This window comes from Rhopilema esculentum, chromosome 10 (genome assembly GCF_057945365.1).
Source record: "Rhopilema esculentum isolate cy_ngs chromosome 10, ASM5794536v1, whole genome shotgun sequence".
NCBI lineage: Eukaryota > Metazoa > Cnidaria > Scyphozoa > Rhizostomeae > Rhizostomatidae > Rhopilema > Rhopilema esculentum.
Window position 1 is genome coordinate 13,297,148 of NC_142824.1, and position 19,598 is coordinate 13,316,745.

The 19,598-nt window shown below is 35.5% G+C and overlaps 1 protein-coding gene across 1 annotated transcript; it reads left to right on the forward strand.

The window, feature by feature from the left end:
* Positions 1 to 1,399: 1,399 nt before the first annotated feature.
* On the forward strand, positions 1,400 to 18,241 carry LOC135688538 (bile acid-sensitive ion channel). Its single transcript, XM_065205436.2, has 12 exons — positions 1,400 to 1,705; positions 7,149 to 7,400; positions 7,839 to 8,137; positions 8,725 to 8,861; positions 9,889 to 10,052; positions 11,142 to 11,222; positions 12,517 to 12,625; positions 14,448 to 14,526; positions 14,886 to 14,943; positions 15,394 to 15,434; positions 16,274 to 16,349; positions 17,203 to 18,241. Exons 1-12 carry the CDS (start codon positions 1,703 to 1,705, stop codon positions 17,362 to 17,364), a joined length of 1,461 nt encoding a protein of 486 aa, XP_065061508.1. The 5' UTR covers positions 1,400 to 1,702; the 3' UTR covers positions 17,365 to 18,241.
* The last annotated feature ends 1,357 nt before the right edge of the window (positions 18,242 to 19,598 follow it).

Genomic DNA, 19,598 nt, shown 5'->3' on the forward strand with positions numbered 1-19,598 from the left:
TTCAATAATTAGAACTATTTCATGATTCTCTTCGGGCTATGTGATCCTAATTCAAATATTTCAAAACTATATTTTTAGGAAATCTACACCCAGGGTGCCTCTGTTACACGTGCCTTTATTCATTAACATGATGTATAAAACAATTCCGACATTGTAAAGTACAAAAGCGGAGAAAATAGTGAAACAAATGCTTGCTTTTTTACCTTGGGGAGCGATACGGAAAAGGAAATATCAGCTTGTGTCTCGGAAAGTTTTTGAGCATGTGCCCAAATGACCCCAAGGGGATCTCTGGTATCTGTACCAAAGTGATGCAAAATGTCACACAAATTTGTAGTCGTTTCAGTCTCTGTGGGGTAAAGTATTGTTCGATGTTGTTTGACTATTTACCAAGAGAGTAGATATGGTATAATCGGCTGTATATTTGTTCAATACAGTAAATTGCATGGTCAATTCAATGAAAAGGCGTTCCATAATCCAGGTGACCAAAATAGGACCAAGGCAAACTACTAAAGCCGGTTTGGAACCTTTTTGTAGAAGCATATAATTTTAACTGGTAACAGCACTATACCTTCTCGGTATAAATACAATGACTTCTATCCAAGGCACTTGTGAAGCCAAATAAAGCCAATTGACCTAACAAGTGGCGAAGCTGGTCTGATTTTTACCAAGAGGCGTCAAACGAAATCAGGGTGTAGCCACAACAAAATATCACTGATGCTTCAAGGTAGGTAGCCTAGTGCTGTGTACGAAAAATGCTGGCAGGTCATTATGCATTTTGTAGATTGTCACGTGACCATGTAGCTAAGTTGGTAAACAAAAATGTACAGTGCTGCTGCCGGTGGGTTTGAGTCATGCCCTGTTTGCGTCACTCCCTGGTCTCGTCACTAATTCATATTTTCTTATCGCTTGCAGTGTGTTCTTGTTGCCACTGGTTGAATTGATTCCACTTCACATTCTATAGCTTAGCGTCAGCCACCAAAGCAATTGATGAAGACTTCCTTTGTGCCTTTTTCTAAAACCCTGCAAAACTTTACAAGCTACGAGAACCCTCCCCCTCCCCAAACCCCAAGAATCAAAACAGTAAAACATGGTGTCATTGGGAAAGTTGAATGTTTTTATTTGAGCGTGTCATAAAATTTAGAGAAGCTTAAAAATCAAACTACCATTCCGGTGAATTATTCATAGTGCTAGTGTTGTTTTTGAAAGATGAGTTGGTAATCTTTTGAAATAAATAAATCTAACATATGTTGTAACCTAATATCGCAAAAAGTTCACTCATATTTCAACTTGACTTTGCTTGTCAATCTAATCGTTTTACTACTTGAAATATAGGTATTCCTTCACAACGCACTTGCCGAAAAGGAACTTCGCATCTTAACAAAGACACCCAAAATTTGTATTGTTGTGTGGCCTACACAGATCGTGAATAATTCAAATGAGAGCTGTGCCTTATTCTTGCTAAGTTTTGTAATTATGTATTAGCTTAAAAACTTGACTATATAAAGCATTCACTTCTGTGTTAACCAGCGCAACAAGAAGTTGTTGAATTGAATAATTCATTTCAAGTATCAAAGCATTCAACCCCCTGGTCTAGATCTGCCGGTGTCAATAGCTTGATAGTCAATGCTTCTGGCTGGACGATTTGAGCTAAATGATCCTTAGGAAGATTTACACGTAATCTGCACGATACATATCACAAGAAATGGTAAGTATTTGGTGCTATACCTCCTTGAATTATCTTTTAAGATATTTTTCCTGCAAATCCATTAATGAGATTTGCATCTTATCAATTTGCTGGCTACGGGTTGCAATTATATCGAAGTTCTATACTTTGATGTGTTGAATTAATTAGTTTCAACATACGGAGGATCAAGCGAAAATGGCAAAATTTGAGTCATACAAGAATGGTTCACCTAAAAGCTGTTTCAAAATCAAACTGCTACGAATTTGAGAAACCTCTCAATAGGTCGAGAAGCATTATTTGTCATTAGCAATGCGATGACTTCAATCATATCCTGGTGAATATTTTTGTAGGTAAAAGTTTATGCAGTCAAATTTATATACACGGACTAATTACCCTAATTAAAGATTTTTACCTTTATTTTTTACAATCTTCTTTGTTTTCTCTTCAAACGGAAGACTCCTTTTATTCATGTCACCAAAGCAATGACAAAACTGCTAATTCAAGTTATAAAGCCATCTACTGTAACCTGTTATATCTACGAAATTGAAACCTGTTATTTATGCTTCAAAATCAGATTTATACAATCGTGATGTAAGAAAAGTTTTCTGATAACATTTAGATCATTTATACAGGCTTCTAGCAGTGACTCAACTAAAATGTAATAAAAAACAGGATATTGTTGCCGTAAGTCAATATTTATTAATAAAAATACAAACCTATGACAGTTGTTAATATATTTTGCGATGGATTAAGTAGAAAAATATTTTTGCAAAATCAGTGCTAGTAAAACAAAATCCCACATCAGATGTGTTTAGCCTTGATTCGTTTTCGTATTTCAGGTAATAAGTAATATTATTCTGCAGTTTCTAATTCTAAACTAGGTTATAAGCGCACAAGACTTTCATTGAAGCCCCGTTGCTAGAAAGATTAGGTGCAAAAAAGTTATGTAACTCACGAATGCAAGACATTGCCATTCTTATGCGTAAGAACGAAGAACTAAGAACGCTGAATTCTATATTTCATGTTATAGAACTGTGATGTATGGAAAACATTTATTAAGATACTTGTAACCTATGATCTGGTCGTAGCTAAACTCGAACATAAAAACGTGTAAGAATCTAGGAACGTTTAAAAACGAAGTAAGAGAAATTTCGGATTTGTTAAACATGACCACTACAGAAAACTGTAACTGCAATTTTTGCGCACAATAATATTTGAGAATATTTTTTAAGAAATTTTCACTACTGGGGAAAATTTTCAAAAAGGGCCAAAGAGAAATAACCGAAAAAAGCACACGTGTCTACGCTGCGGTGAGTCGTTTATTATAAATCATAAAAAAAGAACAAGCGCAGCTATGGAAAAAATTAAGAAAAAACAGAGTAATTCCAAGCTCAGCTAATTCGCACTGGACAATGTCACATGATCTTAAACCGTTAGAAATCCATCTACCCTGGGTACCAAAGTTACATAAATTTGAGCCCAGAAATAGAAGACAGGAGCGAGAAATGGGGGGGGAGCGTGTTCCTCAGAAGAATGAACAATGTTTCTGGGCCAACCCTTCTTTTCAGATAGGCTCTCCTCTGTTTCCCACTACTATCTTCTATTTCTGTGCATGAATTTTTGTTGCTATGACACAAGGGGTAAGATCCAGTTTGTTGTCTGAGTAGTGTGACTAAAAAGAAGAAACACATATCGAGGCAGATAAAATATACTGTTTTATACGGGCATATGAAATCAAGATAGATGGAAAAAAGATAATACAGATGTAATGAGTTGTATCTGTATATATACATAAATGTGTATTATCTGTATTATATTGATATAATACAGATATATGCATATATTATATACAAATTTGTGTATATATTGTCCTTGTAATTTTGATTCTGCTAGCTCGTCAGTCAATCAACTAGGTAGAGCATTTCTGGGCTTATAATCATATGCTCCTCTACACCTGGACACCCCACACCCCTACGTCACGACACACTTGCACCGCTCTAGATTTATATGTAATATTTGATATTTATAATATTTCAAAGACAAGACAAATTATAATTCTTAATATTTCGATAACGCGGGTCAGTGGAAATCGCTAGGGGCCCAAACTACTTGAGAAATTCTGTGATTTTGGCTCTCGCTTGGAAGGGCATTGGGCCTGCTGGGGAACTTTCCTTAGTAGTCATACTGGTAAAAAATGCTCTGGTTTGTTTAATTATACATTTATTTTGCGTTCTTAAAACACCCTTACATCATCGTAAAACGAAATACAATTCATTTCATCAAAAAACCTCTTCTTGGTTCCTAGAAACTGCGCAAAAATTTTTCACAACATTTTAATCTTGCAGGGTCAATGCCACTGAAGTGCCAGAGTGACCATGCCCTCCACATTTTGCAATTAGTTTTAAGCAGTAAAAGGGGAAGAAGCCTTACCTCCTGCTTTTGCTAGCCTTACCCCCCTCCCAGCCCCCGCTTTCGAATTCCTGACGCGGGCCCAGTCTTGTTTATATATACACTCTTTGTTCAATTATCATAGAAATATTTAAATGAATGAATTGAATCAAGCACCTTATTATGATTTAAATAAAACGTAATATTTCATAAAAATCGTTCCAAATTGGCGGGTAACCAGAACTTATTAATCATTTAGTGTCTTTGAAAAAGTGGTAGCTGAGTTTGAAGGCAGTATTGTGTCGGGTTTTCTGACACAAACTCTCTATTAAAGCTGAAATTCACTTGTAGCATAGATACTTTGACAGTATCTTTAAGTTTTGTAATTTTTTAGGAAATTTATCTTTCAGTTGCAGGTAATGCTATTCAAACAATTATAGTAAAAGAACATAATTTTAATGTTTTCAACCCTTTCCTTTAAGCTCAAGTAAATATAGTTTTGACCTGACGTTTGACTGTTTGCACAAACAACCGTTTATTGCATTTATTAGCTTAAAGGACTAAATGCATTTATTGTTTTTTGTTTGATATCGTTAAAACGTGGCTAGGTTGATTCATAATTTACATTGAAAGCAAATTCATTTAGAGACGTTTTTTTCTTGCATAGCTAGATTGTCTCATTAACTCATTTTATCAGGTGCATGATTAGATGTTTATAGCTTTAATACATAACTATCAAGCTTTTTTATAAAGACTTTTCATAACATGATACTCTTTGTTGTTGATGTCTGGCTACAGTGGAGTCTCCGTATAACGGACACCGCGCTTACCAGTGTGTAACTGCCCGCAACACACAGAAGTCCGTTGCAAAGAGGTTCCTTTAAGAGTGTACCGACCAAAAACAGTGTTGAGAGGTGTTCGTTGCATAGAGGGGGGGGGGGGGGGTTATGTTAATGTTGGCTCCACCATAATTTGCAGGTACAGTACAAATTATATTGCCACAAGTATTGAATTAAGCTCCTACAAAACAGGATAAGCTTTTCTCTAAAAACAAAGGTTTAGTTATATCTTATCCACACACAAAATCAAGGATTTGAGTTTTCCTTACACCAACCAAAAATCAATATGAATCAAAGAATGAAGAAAAATGTCATCTTTTTTTATTCTTGCGCAAACTTTTGCGTGTTTGCGTTCATAGAAGTATAAAAAACTGATTTTTCTTTTCCTCATACACTGATTTCTCAGTCATGCTTTAATTTTTTGAAGTTCTGAGGCAGAAAACACTGGCTTACTTATGCTAGATTAAACAGAAAAGCTCAAATTTTGCACTTTTGTGATAGAATTCTCTATACAAAACTTCTAGTAGGTCAATTTTCTATCATACTCTAAACAAACAAGGCTTTACCAATCTGATCAATAACGGTGTTAACCTTTAAATAACTAAAGGTTTTATTTAACCTTCAAACTATCCAACTGGGATTTGCTCTATGCAAAATAATATACTTGCATGTTCTATCAGCGCATGATAAGTGGCAAAATTTGTATAATGAACAGATGTTTTTTATAAAATAAAGAAACATATCATTTAAACTTACTGATAAACTCTTGCAAGTACCGCAAAGAAAGTCATGTGACACAGCTGTGTCAACAAGTAATGACCAATACAAAACTAGCGAATCGCTGTTTTTGTTATTTGTTTTTAAACAGTTAAGATTTCATGAATGAATATTTGTTGCTTCATTGTTAGTAAATTGCGATAATATTTGCATTGATCCCCGTAATTTAAAGCAGCAAAAGATACCGCTTATGCAATCTCTAGAATTTTCCATGCCTTAAAGGCAGCTTTTCAAACTAGGAGCACAATGCCAGAAAAACTCGTTAACAACAGACTTATAAATCAATGTAAAGAGTTTTCGTCCTCAGTTTCATGGATGACGTACAATTGAATTCAAGATCAAAAGATTTCATAAAAGCTTGCAACAGAAAATGATGGTCGGTATTCAAAGAATCGATATTTGAACCATGTCCAAAATTTCCTCTTTTTAAGCAAGGACATAGAAAAAAGCATTTGCAAACTTTCCTCAATCCCAGCATTTATGTAAAAATTGAAAAGATGCATACTAGAAAAATTTTTAAACAAACTGATAAAAATATTCTAAAATATCCATCTGTCTTCTTAATTCTTCACCCGTCTATTTTATCTTTTTTTCCTTCACTCCCTCCGCTCTCGACGTCTTTCTCTTCTTCTAATTATTTTTCTTGCTTTCTCTTGCTTCTTCTTCTAATTCTTTCTTCGTCTTTTTTTTTCTCGTCTTTTTAGTTTGTTCCTCTCTCTTTATTCTATTTTTAGTTTGTTCCTCTCTCTATTCACCCATAACCTGTTTCGTTTCTCCCCTGCTCTTCTTCCTCTTCTTTGTTGTCCTTTTATGTGTTGTCATAAAAGCTCTATCGGGCCCCCCTCTCTTTTAAGGCCCCCTCTCTTTTACGCACCCCTTTGATCAAGTAAAAGTTAGAAAAAAGCCCCTTTTTCTATTAAGCCCCCTCTCTATTAAGCATCTCCCTTCATTCGTCCCTGATGAGAAGCAAAGAACACATATGGGTGTGATGATGATAGATCACGTGTTTTAAAGACCATGTAAAGATTTCTATTTGTGCCTTAGAAGTCAAGAGGATTCTAATGAGGATCCTTTTGAAGGAATCCCAGTGGATAAAAGTTGTTTAGAAGATGCTCCAGGATTATAAATTGTACCTGGCGATTCCGATGAGATGAAGACATTATAATCGGTTAATTCTGATAAGATTTTGAAGCTGATAGCAAAGTTCTATAGAACATTTGTCGGAAATTGTTGTAACAAAAAAGATACATGAAGGGATTTTTATAACATGTTTTCTTTTGATTATTAACAAGCCCTTTCTAATAAGCCCCCCTTTCTAATAAGCCCCCTTTATTTAAAGCACCCTCCCCCCTCTGAGGGCTTAATAGATCTTTTACGGTAGCCTATCGAAGTATAAATGCATTTTGTTGAATACACATCCACTCATGACTCACGTAACTGTCATTTTTATATCCTTACAGGAAAAGGGAGAGGAAAGCAAAGATGAGAAGCCCCCTGAAAACGCTGTTCGTAATATGCTGTTTGACTTTGCTTCGGTAACAACAGCTCATGGAATAAGTCGTTTTGTAACATCGGGACCCATTTACGCCCGGATCTCTTGGTTTTTCATCTGGCTGGCAGTGATGATCGGGTTTATTTACATGATCATCCAACTAGTCCTGCTGTATACATCTCGACCTGTCAGTACCAGTATAAGCATTTCCTTCGAAGAGGTGAGCCATTTCTTTATACCTTGCTTTGATAAAGAGGAAACCCCAGCAGCCGTATTATGTTTATTCCTTTCAAATGTCAGAAGATTCTTTCGTTCTCACGTCCTGTTTTAAAGCTATGAATTTTGCATCATGGATTATAAACATGAGATTCTTAATTAAAAAAAACAGCTTATAGGCACAAAAACATTTAGGCTCTTTCTGCAAGGTCTTTTTATATAGTAGCAATAATAACACTGTGTCTTAGGTGCCAGAACTGTCACTTTGGACCATAGATTCATTGCGCATATGCTTTTTATTACAGCAAGTTATGAACATTGAATCGTCACAAGATTTAGCAATTGGTGCATCGTAGATCTGTTTCATTTTCACGCTTACACACTTGCACAGCTTCTTACCTCTCCTGATTAAATTCCAGCAATGCATCAATTCTCTCCCTAGTCTCTGACATTCCCTGGAGTTACAATATGCAACCTGAACGTGTTTCCGGCCTCTTCAATGAAGAATGTAAGAGTAAAATTTCCAAACATGACGATCATTAATAATATGTTTAAAAAGCAGTTCGCCTCCCAATCCTCATTGGATGTAAGTGACCTCGAGATGGACGATGTTTCATCTATTCAAGAGAACACCCTCACAGCCATTAACAATCTGCCGATAGCAGATAGACTCAAAAATGGACAGGAATTCTCAAGTTTGATTACTTATTGCCGCTGGGCTGGCTTTGTATGCAACAAAGGGTAAGCATCAAATTCCTAGACTGTTTTTGTTTGGAAGAAGCAGTGGCGGTGCCAAGGGTTGGGATGAGAGCATAACTCCCCCTCCTCCCACATTTGTGAAACATGGTCCACTAAATTATTTCAAAAATTGATTCACTAAAAAATAAATTTACTACATGAGAGTACGTAATAACTTTCAAGATTTTCCTAAGGAAAATGCACCTGATGTATTACATTGAAATCAGGGATAAAGAGCGTGGTCTTATGGGTCACACCCATTTACCTCTTACTTTGTTATAACGGGTGCAATTGGTTTTGTTTATGGATTATTTGTTACCATTTTTGGTGTTAAAAAGGAAGAGATCCTTGATGAAATCTCTGATTTAAGATTGAAAATATTTTTAAATACAGGAAATATCTAATTGCATTATTGCGAATATGAAGATTTATGTTTGCAAGTAAAAGTATTATATGTCTTAAAGTATTATATTAGTATAATATCTTTATTATAAGAAAAGTATTCAAGCCATTTCCATTTTCTCGGTCAAGATGTCTTAATGAAAAGAACCTATCTAGGCCTGTCATTATTTTTGAGAGATTTATTTTAGAGTCTTTTTGAGAGACTATTGGCATAAAACGTGGAACTGGAAATATGGCAACTGCTTTACATTTAATGGAAAGATGAAGAACATAAATGGAAGCAGCATAGCTCCATTGGAGTCAACTTCTCCTGGCACATCAGGAGGTAAAACTTACTTTTTCCAGTTGCAGAAAAGAAACACTGGTAGATTTCATATAAATACGAAACCCTTCTAGAAAATACCCGGGATCAACTAGAATTTAAGAGTCTTTTTCAGATCTGCTTCTTTATAACTAACTGTCTGATGTGGTTTTCAAGAATTTGGATACAAAAATTTCTTATAGCCTATTACTGTCAAGGATTTTGGGTGAGTATAAGAAACTCTGTTAAACATACGTTTGAAAATTTCTACTCTCTACTATATGTGAAGACATGACAATGGTATGACAAACACCATCACCAAGTTCTATTCGTTTCCGAGCAGGCCGTTCTAATAACTAAGTTGAGTAATATTTGCCATTCTTTAAACAATATTTCACTTTGCAGTAAAATGATCCGATGAGCAGCTGTAAGCAGAATAAAAACAAATGAGGAGACTTTATGGACTGTCATTCCTTCTCCAGAACATTTTCGAAACAGTCGGTCTGAAATGAAACTACGAGGAACTCATTCCTCCCAATGTTTCCAAAATTATATTGCATGCTCGTTGTAATGGAATACCAGATAGAGAAGTGCACAAATAGGCCGTCTCTTTCTACAACTCCCCCCCCCCCCCCCCTTCCTTCTCAATTCTTATTCTTCTTTAGTAGTCACACGACCTAAACCTTGATCTCTTTCGTGTCCCTGATTTAAACAATAGTGCTTTCAACTTTTCTGTTCAAGATTTCTGAAACGATCAATAAAGTACAGATCTCAAGTAAACAATTTTGTCAAAAAATGTTTCATCGAAAAAAGTTTTTAAAATTTCATAAGGTTTAAGCAGATCAGATTTCTCAGCGCTGCTTTACCTATAAAATGTTGCAAGATGTTCCTAGCTGACATCTACCCTTTATTTCGCAGCTGCATCTTCTTTCCTTGTGTGCATATTGACTCCCTGATTCCCATTTTCTTCTGATATCTATGGACTGGAGTTTTATGAAAATGAATAAACAATAACGCCTAAGAGAATTCCTTTGCGAAAACTTTTTTGCAGGTCTCACTCTCAACATTGATATCAACAGAGATGAGTACCTGAAGGGGATTGCCATGGAAACAGGGGTGCGGGTGATTATTCAGGACCAAGACGTCTTTGCGGAACCCACTGAACACGGTTTCAGTGCTGCTTCTGGATATTCGGTTAGCGTTGGACTGAGAAAGGTAATCATCTTAGCTCCGTTTTGTCAATGTCTAATTTTCAAGACTCTTTATTCTACTATCAACTTGTAACATCCTTATGTCAGCGTAGCTCATTTTCAGTAAAATGAATTTTTCAGTGAGTTCTTTGACCATCGCTTACTGCTGGTAGCTCACAAAACAAACTAAATTTGTTGGAAAATTGTTCCAAATCTCTTGTTCCATCATGAATAATCCGTTAAAATTGTTCCACCATAAATAAATTTTCACAAATTAGAAGCTGGCGTTTTATCATTGGGCGTGGTCAAAAAGGGCGTGGTATATTGTGCCTTAGCCTGACCGTACCACCAAACCTGCCATCGCCACTGTCTATATCAACAGCAAATCGGAGGTTGTTGATGGTCAAACCTCTGCATTTGACTCCATCGTTCAAACCGTCTAGTGTATCTGTCATTTTTCTTTAAAGAAATAAATTAAATAGAATTGGAGAGAGGATGCATCCCTGTCTGATGCCAACTGTCGCTTCAAGTCATTCACTGTAATAATTGCCACTAAGGACCTTTGTTCTTGCATTTTTGTAAAGATGTTGGATTAATCCTGTCATTTGCTTTCCAATGTTAAGCTTTATCATGGTTTCAAACATTCCGTTATGCCAAACTCTATCAAACGCTTTCTTGAAATCAAAGAAGTTATTTTATACTGTTTTGTTGTTTTTGTTCGTTTTTGACACAATAATTTTTAGTTAGTGATTTGTTCCGTGGTGCTCCTGTTCTTGCGAAAGCCTGCTTGCGCTTCACTCAAGATGTCTTTAATTTTAGATGTTATTCTTATGAGCATGATGAATAATAGGATTTTACTAGGATTGCTAATAAGACTGATAGTTCTGTGGTCCGAGCATTTTCTGCTGGTTTTTTCTTAGGAATCGAAATGAGAATAGATTCAGTCCATTGATTTGGCCACTCTCCAGTTTCTAGAATCATATTGCAAAGAAGCTGGTAAACTTTGATAACACTTTCGCCACCATTCTTTATCATTTCGCTTGTAATGTTGTCTGCACCAGGACTTTTGTTGCATACGTAATTTTTTAAAAAACTGATTTACTTTCTTGTGTAGGAAATGATAAAAAGAGAAGATGTCAGTGGGACTGGGAGCTGCTATGATACGTCAAAAGCTAATACAAAGTATTTTCAACAGGCGAGAAGAATTCCTTTTTGGTGGCTATTATTGCCTTTAGAATATTCTTAATTTCAAAAGATGTCCATAGCTGCAGCATTCAGCAAGTTAACCCCTCAATCAGTGTTTATAGATTGCCATGTTAGGCTACGAACGATGTTATTTGTTTTGCTTGTTATGGGGCAGTCTTCAAGTTGCTGGCAAACCTTTAATGATTGCCGATACTTAAGTAAAAGTGGGTTTTATAAGTTAATGGCACTTCATCTTTTCAAACTGAAGGCCTATATCAAAATGTTCCAACTTGTTTACAAATTGCAGGCAAATCCATCCATTGTTCAAAATCCACAATAGTTTGTGAATATTTCAATCTCTCTTGCTTAATACGGAAAGGAGAGTTCTTTTAGTTAGGCTTGATGGTTTGGAGATGTCGATACAATTGTTTCTAATAACAAATAACATCAGTTTCGTAGCCTAGACTCTTTTAGTCATACGATGAGAAGAAACTGGCTACACTGCTACCGGTAACCCCCCCCCCCCACACACACACACACCCCTCCCCCTGTACTAGGAGGCGGAATTTTAGCTATTTGAGCTATTGATTAAGCGCAGAAAATTATCCGAGCTTCTTCTTAGAAATAGAGGGTCTTTTTTCTTTTACTAACTCTACAAAGGTTGATCACAGCCCCATACTGTTTGCTACTTCCTCATACCCACAACCCCATGCTCCCCCTACGGGACTGTGATCTTACTTAGAATTCTTTATATCTTTATGCTGGTGTTTCACTTTACAGCCCTTACAGCAACATACTCATCGTTACAAACTAACACTTAGAATATAACATTTGATTTTGAACCTATATACAGGGATGTAGCCTTGAATTGTAGGGGCTCTTAATTTCCTAGTCGAGGCTTGGATAATTTCCGTTTCAAGAAAAATATAAGCAGGGTTTTAGAGATTATCTAGCCTTTGTCTTTAACCTGTGCGGTGTCAGGCGTTAGGGGGGCGGTGTTGGTTTTTGCTCAATAGAAATGGATGTCTCATTACAGGATTCATAGTATACATTTTGTTAAATATACATTCACAGTATACATTAGAAACAGACGTCATATTACCGTAACAAAAACCCTGAGCCCTGCACACTGAACAGAGAGCATGTCAAAAAACAAAGTACATTCTTTTAAATTAAATATATGTTGTTATTACATATAAAATCAACATTAATTAGTTTTTGTCTCAGAGAATGCTAAGCAAAGTAACAGGTATTTAACTTCCTGCATATTTGATGTTAGCTGAGCAAAATCCTTCTGTTCACAGACTTGCATAGCAATTTGCAAAGCAGGCACACAAAAGAGGAGGTGCAATTGCACAAGTTTACAATATAGAACATATTTTGGAAGCAAACAGTGTGAATCTCTTACTGAAAGTGAGTTCATAAAAGTTACCTGGTTAAACTGTAACTGTTTTTATCTATAGGCAATGCAAGGCCTCAGATGATATAGGGGCCGGGGGCCATGACTCCCTCCCATTTTTTGAAAGACAATAGAGCTTGAATGCAGATCTTTTGGAGTGGGACTTGAAATTGCCCTTGCACTCCTCCCCTTCCTCTTGCTTTTAAACTTGTGTCGGAGCCACTGCTATGTGGTGTGCTTGCAAAAGCATGAATATTCTTTCTTCCTGATAACAAGGGTTTTTATTTTACATCCATTTCAATTACATTCATTTTTTTTTACATTCAATGTTTTCTCATTTCCGAGAATAGGTTGCTGTTTTGAATATTAAGAGTCAGGTGTGACTTGTTTCCTATTGGAATCCAATTTTCGCTAGAAGCCTGCTTAGAAGTAGTCAGTCATTGAATAAAAAATCAAAGAGAGCTAGCTCTTGGTGAAACTTGAGAACAATTCTCTCTGATAAAACTACAAATTCTGGAATTTTCTCAGCACAATACATTCGATAAGGTACAAAGAAAAAGAAAACAAAGACCTGGGTCCATGCAATGGTTTTTGACAAGCGTATGCTCTATTCTCCCCGAATTTTATTCAGGAAAAATCCATTTGATATTGGCTGGTGGGTTTCATTGGGGAAATAAGTCAACAAGCTCACACCTTTGTAGATCAATTTTTTGATGAGTTATAAATATTTCTTCATAGAACTCAAAAAAAATTGTGTAGTTAAATAAATTTTCACTTGTTCAACCAGCTTTAGTGAACCGAATTGGCTTCGATACAATCAGATAAGCCCATGCTTCTTCCCCAATTAAATTACAATATTCTGCTTTCAATGAGAGCCAATCAGCAGGGACCCGAAACTAGACTTAAGAAAACTCATTGGCCTTATCATAGGCAACCTTTCTTCAAAGCTGTACTATAAAAAATAACAATTTTTAAAAATTCCTATGATGTTTACAAAATTGATTTTTATTGCTTCACTACTTACTTTGCCTGTTGCACGATAACTAGTTATGTTTATAGGTTTAATCTAACACCTTTTAGCTTTTTCATCATTTCTAATACTTTTCTGTTCTTTCTTTATCATTCTTTCCTCTCTATCCTTTTACCTATCTTTGATTCTCAAGATGAAAAGATTTGAAACAAACTACATTTCATGAACATGCAAACTACTCTTTGAACCTAAATGATCCCTAGATCTATTACTGTTTCCTTTGCTAAGGCAACCTTTTTAGATTCCATAAATATACTAAAATGCGTGCGGTACAATATGATGAATTTAAGTAACGATCAATGTAAGTAAATTGTACCAGGAAAATTTATTTAAAATAAATTGGATAACGAGCTATACTCGAAACGTCGTTAATTATTTTAAATAAATTTTCCTGGTACAATTTACTTACATTGATCGTTATTTAAATGCAACCTATTTAGGCCTTTCAAGATCAACAAAACATGGCTTGTAGTGTATTATAGGCTAAGGCTAAGATATCAAGAAATTTTATGTGTAGTTGGACTTTGCCAAATCTTTTTACCAGATTTTATTGCCAGATCGAATGCCGTTCTTTTTTACAATACAAGCTCTTCGCTTTGCATAAACTTCAAGAGTTGTAAATCGTAAAAGCCCTTTCGCAACCGGCATCCTTTGCGGCTTTGTTTCCAAAACCGGTCTAATGTAGTACTGCATTAAAATACAAAACCCAATCAATTTCTCAAAACAGCTGCCGCTAAGCATGTCGGTTGTGCAAGAGCCTTAAAGCTGCATGATCTCTGTGTTAATTTTGCAAAATTTTGTTTTAGGCTCTTGTTTATTGGAGGTGCTTTCCAATTTTACAAACAAGATTTTCGATTGTTCAAGCAGATGTCCACCATCTTGCAGGTTTCTTTTTAAGCTTTTTTCTCACTTGAATCAGTATATCAAAATTATTTTCTGAAAAATGGGGGCTTAAATTCTAAAAATGGCAATCTTTAGCTAACTTCGAAAGGCTGAAAATAAGTTCTGTTGTTTGCCATGAAAGTATTTGATGAATGAATCTTTCGCTAAGGTGGGAACGAAATGATATTGTATTGGGAGCAAAATATTACAAAAGTTTTCCAAATTTCGTTAATTGCTGCCTTGTAAGACTGGTGGAAAGTTTGCTAAAAATGGCTAGAATCTATGTTCATAGAATTTTTTTTTGTTCTCTTTGCCTGACGTTCCTATCATGCGCATTTTATTGAAACAATTTTTACTTCTAGTGATATTGCCTTCTCAAAGACAATAGCTACAAGCAAGCTCTATCCAGAGGGATACCTGGTAAGAACAAAATGCAATATTTTAAAACAAAAGAGATTACAATGTGTCAGAGATATGACCGCATCAAAAATCTTGGCAAAGGCTTTTGTGTATAAAGGAAAAAATGTTGTTTACTTCTTTTCCAAGTACTGAGAAGACCCCCACATAGATGTTGCGAGGAATTGCTTTTTTGAATCGTTTTTTACGCATACTGTTTAAAACTTTAACAAGAATTAGAAATTCGGTGAGTCCGTATTATTGCGCTTAACTTCATTTAAAAAATCTGGTGAATTGGATTATGACCGGATTATGTAAACACGGATTAAATTTTGTTAATCCTGAAACCGGAGACTGAAATCCTCTTGCAGCTACGGATTTTTGCAGATATCGATATAAGTTCTTATATCTTCTTCGTAGCTTTGCCCATTTCAAGATAATGCTGTAATTTTTCATTGCTTTTTTACATTGCAGGAGATTCATAAAACCAAGAATTTAACAGCTGATTATGTTGAGTAAGTAAAATACTTTCATGCAGTTGTAATATCAAAATGTTTAAAACCAGAGGCTAAAAAGAAAAGAGCATTGAAAATTGGCGTAGATTGTGGAGCTAGAAAAAGTCAGACACAAATAAAAAGGTTAATCTTGGACCATATTTTGAAAGGTGTAGACAATTCCAAAGTCATATTGCTCCTAGAATTTACAACTTATTGAATGTGCATGTTTGTTATAAATAGTGTATGAAATCATAAAATGCAAATGATTCAAAAATCCACATAATAATAATCATAATCTCTTTATCCTCGTTTCACGGTTGAAGTTGTTTTAACGAGTAACTTATTATCAACCTTTAGCATTTGAGAAACTTCTTTGTTTTGGTGTCTGGTTTTTGTTTCGAGTTGTCTTTCACCAAAATCTTCGCTACACCTTGGCTGCTTGTTTCCAGCTTGATGGTCTGATGTCTTTTCAGACAAATCTTGGCCTTTCTCTTTGCCCCTTTTCACTTTCCTTGGTCAGTCTAACGCCATTCATCTTCCAACAGAACGATACTTATGTTCTTCCACCAATGTATTGGCCTTCCTTTTGCCTTCCAGCCTTCAGGCCTAATGTACACCTTTGCTGCGTTTATGGGGACCAAGAAAAATTTTATCTCAACATGAACATAAAAAATTAAACTTCATTTTAAAAAAACACAAGCCATATTCTTATTAAATATGTATACGAAAACTGTAAAACTTATAGAGTGAATATGGTATTGTTTAAGAAAAATCCCAAAAAATCAACTGTATCCTACAAATAAAAAAAATTAAAGATTATTACCCTACATAACACTGTGTCAAATTTATTTTAACAGGAAAAACATTATCAACCTGCAAATTCATTACGCAGATCAAACGGTGACCACCATTAGTACAGGACAGTATTACACGGTATTTTTTAGAAAATTTTTTACTCAGCATTCATTTTTGTTCCAGGGACGTTTATGCTTCTCCTCATCTTAAAATTTTGCTTCTCCAATTCGCAAGTAGAGTCTGCACGAAAAAAAGTTTTTGTGGGGTAAAGCAAAATAACCAATGGCCTTTTCACGTGCCAATCGAGAGGGGGCAATGGAATAGTTTGCCTCAGATTACTGATCATTCGCTGAGAGATGCCCCAAGAAGCTATGGAAAAATTCTTAGCCAATGACGATTTTAGTGGCAGTTGACCAGGGTAGGGGGGCATGGTCTACGGCCCTGTGCAAAGGGTCTTGCACTAAAGGAAACAATCTAAAATTTAAAAGAGCAAGAACTGGCAAATTTTTTCGGCCCCGGACACCGCAGCCTCTAGAGCCACTGCTGCACCACACAAACAATAACAAGAAATATAACAGTCGCAGTATTTTCAGACATCGCGACCCCTTTCTTTCTTCTTTACCCAGTCCCAAGGAAAACTCTTGGTGAGCCTGTTTCTTCAACCAACTACAATAAACTTTTGTAAAGATGACGTTCAACGGAGTTATTTGGATACGCTGTATTTACTGTACCTGATCGATCCTCAATAAAAATTCTAAAGAACCCTACAGGATGTTCTTGTTGCTATCCAGAGAGCCTAGTTTTAAGGAAGGATGATATTTGCTCTAAATATACTCTTTTTGCTCAGGCTTTTTCATTGAACACGTTCAACAAGGAAATTAACAGGGCCTAATTCGTATTTGCATGCTCAGTCTCAGCTGTATCGTCTGCATTTTGAAATTACCTTTCTGTTGTATATAGGAGCTTAACTTGCTGCGTTCATTTTTTGCAGTTTGATAATCTCGTCTCGGACGTTGGAGGACAACTCGGCCTGTGGATTGGCGTATCGGCGGTCACGTGTGTTGAGTTTTTTTCCCTTATATGGAATCTCTTACTTTACTGCATTTGTAGAAAAAAAGAGAAGCGAGTCCAAGATGAAAATGCTCCTTGCTAACCTTCATTGACATTTTCCTATGAAGAAATTTGCACATAATTTCATAAATTGTTATTGGCATAAAAATATATTGTACAGTAAGAAAATGAATAATTTACATCTTAAATTATGTCAGGGTGGAAAATATTTTAAACAAATCTGAAAAATTGTAACAGCAAAATACCAGTTTTGACAAATTACCAGAAAATAACTGTTGTGGCACGAAGACAGTCGGCACAAATAAAACTGTTATGTTGTTTTCTATCGGATGAATACAATTTCATTAGATCTTTATAGTGTGATTAGATTTAAATGAATAACTATTGTCAAAGAGCATTGATATAAATTTACTGTGGATGATTGTTTCAGTGGATAAACTTCACGCGAGTCAACGCGGGTCTACTCGTGTTCAGCCGGGTTAATTCGGGTGTAAGCGAGGTTTCGCGCGTTTGGTTTTATTTTTACACGTGATTGTCAAATAACCTTTGCAAAAACAGAATTAATAGTTTTGAGGAGCAGATGTCTAAAGCCTAAAACTTATTGCTGCCTGGTGTGGCTAGTCTAAGACTGAAGTTTAAGCTAGGACATGAACTCTTTGTGCTAGATTCACTTGATAACAGTTACAAATTTTTGTTCTCATCTCCGTAAGGTTAGTGCCAAGTAGCCGTTATTTCAACAACTTGGTGTTGTAATACTCAAAATATGAATGAGGCATTGTTGCAATGCTGTTTATGTTTTTAATTATTTCATGCCAAAAGTTAGATTTTTTAAAAACCATACTAGTCCATATCTCCAAACCTCTGATCGGATTAGAAAACCACAAAATGTGAGCCAATGCATCATAATGGAAAATTAGAAAAGTGCATTTACCACAAAATTTATTTTAGTGAATTGTCCTAAAAAACCAATTTTATGACAATGTCAACAGCTTCTTACCCTATGTTAACATATTCATAAGAGCACCAGCCAGGAAATGGGCGATCAGGACGCCGAGGAACCATTTGTAGATTTGAAAAGGAGCGGCCCTTGTCCCTGGCCCTATGATACCGTGAACGGCCTCGATAGCTACGAGTATTTATTATAAACTCGTAAGTTTGAAATTGCCGTCGTCTTTATAACTTGTGAATCGATGACAGAAAGGCCTATAACTTGAAATCCTTCACACCTTTCTCCCTCGTCTCTCCCCTTTCCTCTTCCATTCTCCTTCGCAATTCCTGTCCCCGTTCTTCATTCTTTGACTTGCTGAGGCTCTGGCACCCAGGGTACCTTAATGGTCGCAGTTAATTAATTTAATTAATTTAATGGCTGCAGTTAATACAAGCTGCAGTTAATTAATTTTATGTCAGTTGTTAAAGACTTCAAGGGTGTATTTGGGTAAATCTCTTATTGGGTACTTTTTGAGTTAAAAATTTAAATAAATTGTTCTTCTTTGGATAAGAAACCTGTTTAAAAACTCTTTTATTCTAGAGAAACCAGAAAAAACTTGATTTTGGAAGGCTCAAAAATTAAAAGTCACGTCATCAACCAGCTTAATTGGGGGTTTAAGCTACAGAAAAATCAGTTTATGTTTATGCAAAATGCTTTTTGGGTTAAACCTTTTGAGCACTATCTTAAAATGACAAGGATACGTCTCTGAGTTAAGGGTACGTGCACAGAGTTGTTTCATTGGAAGATTTTCCAGAGAAAGCTTTATAACCTTATAATATTTTCTCTCTTCCTAAATATCTTATCTATCTAACATTGAAATTTCCATTATCATTGTCATCCGGAAGTGATTTAAATGTACTATAACTGCATTGGTTTAAATAACAATCGAATGAGTCAATTTTGCTAGAAAACTCTCGAAATAATGTCTCGAGTCATATTCTTGAATAGCCGTAAAATTAAATTTTCTTCCTTGTTTATTTATCAAGTTCCTGTTGTTATTCTTAGTAATTTCTAATAAATGTCTTGTCAATAAATAGCTGGTTTTCTGCATCGTATTTGTAAAGGCGTTTACATAAGCTTTAATTCTCTCGTTGACGTTGTTGTCAGACAGAATAAAAGAACGTGCTTTTATCTCTCTCAGTTTGTACAATTCCCATAAAATACCGATGGCTTTGTAAAAACAGCTATGCAGGTTCTAAAAATCAATTTGTATATTTATTTGTGTAATTTTATACGAAAACTCTGTTGTCTTTCGCCTAACATTTACATCAGAAGACTAAAAGAACTTTGATTAGAAAATTTTGTGCTCTGGAACACAGAAAATAAGT

Bases quoted from the DNA above. Each gene is read 5' to 3' on its own strand.
- LOC135688538 (XM_065205436.2), top strand. The intron at 14,527-14,885 runs GTTTCTTTTTAA...TTTTACTTCTAG, and splicing joins AGATGTCCACCATCTTGCAG to TGATATTGCCTTCTCAAAGA. The intron at 16,350-17,202 runs GTATTTTTTAGA...CATTTTTTGCAG, and splicing joins GTACAGGACAGTATTACACG to TTTGATAATCTCGTCTCGGA.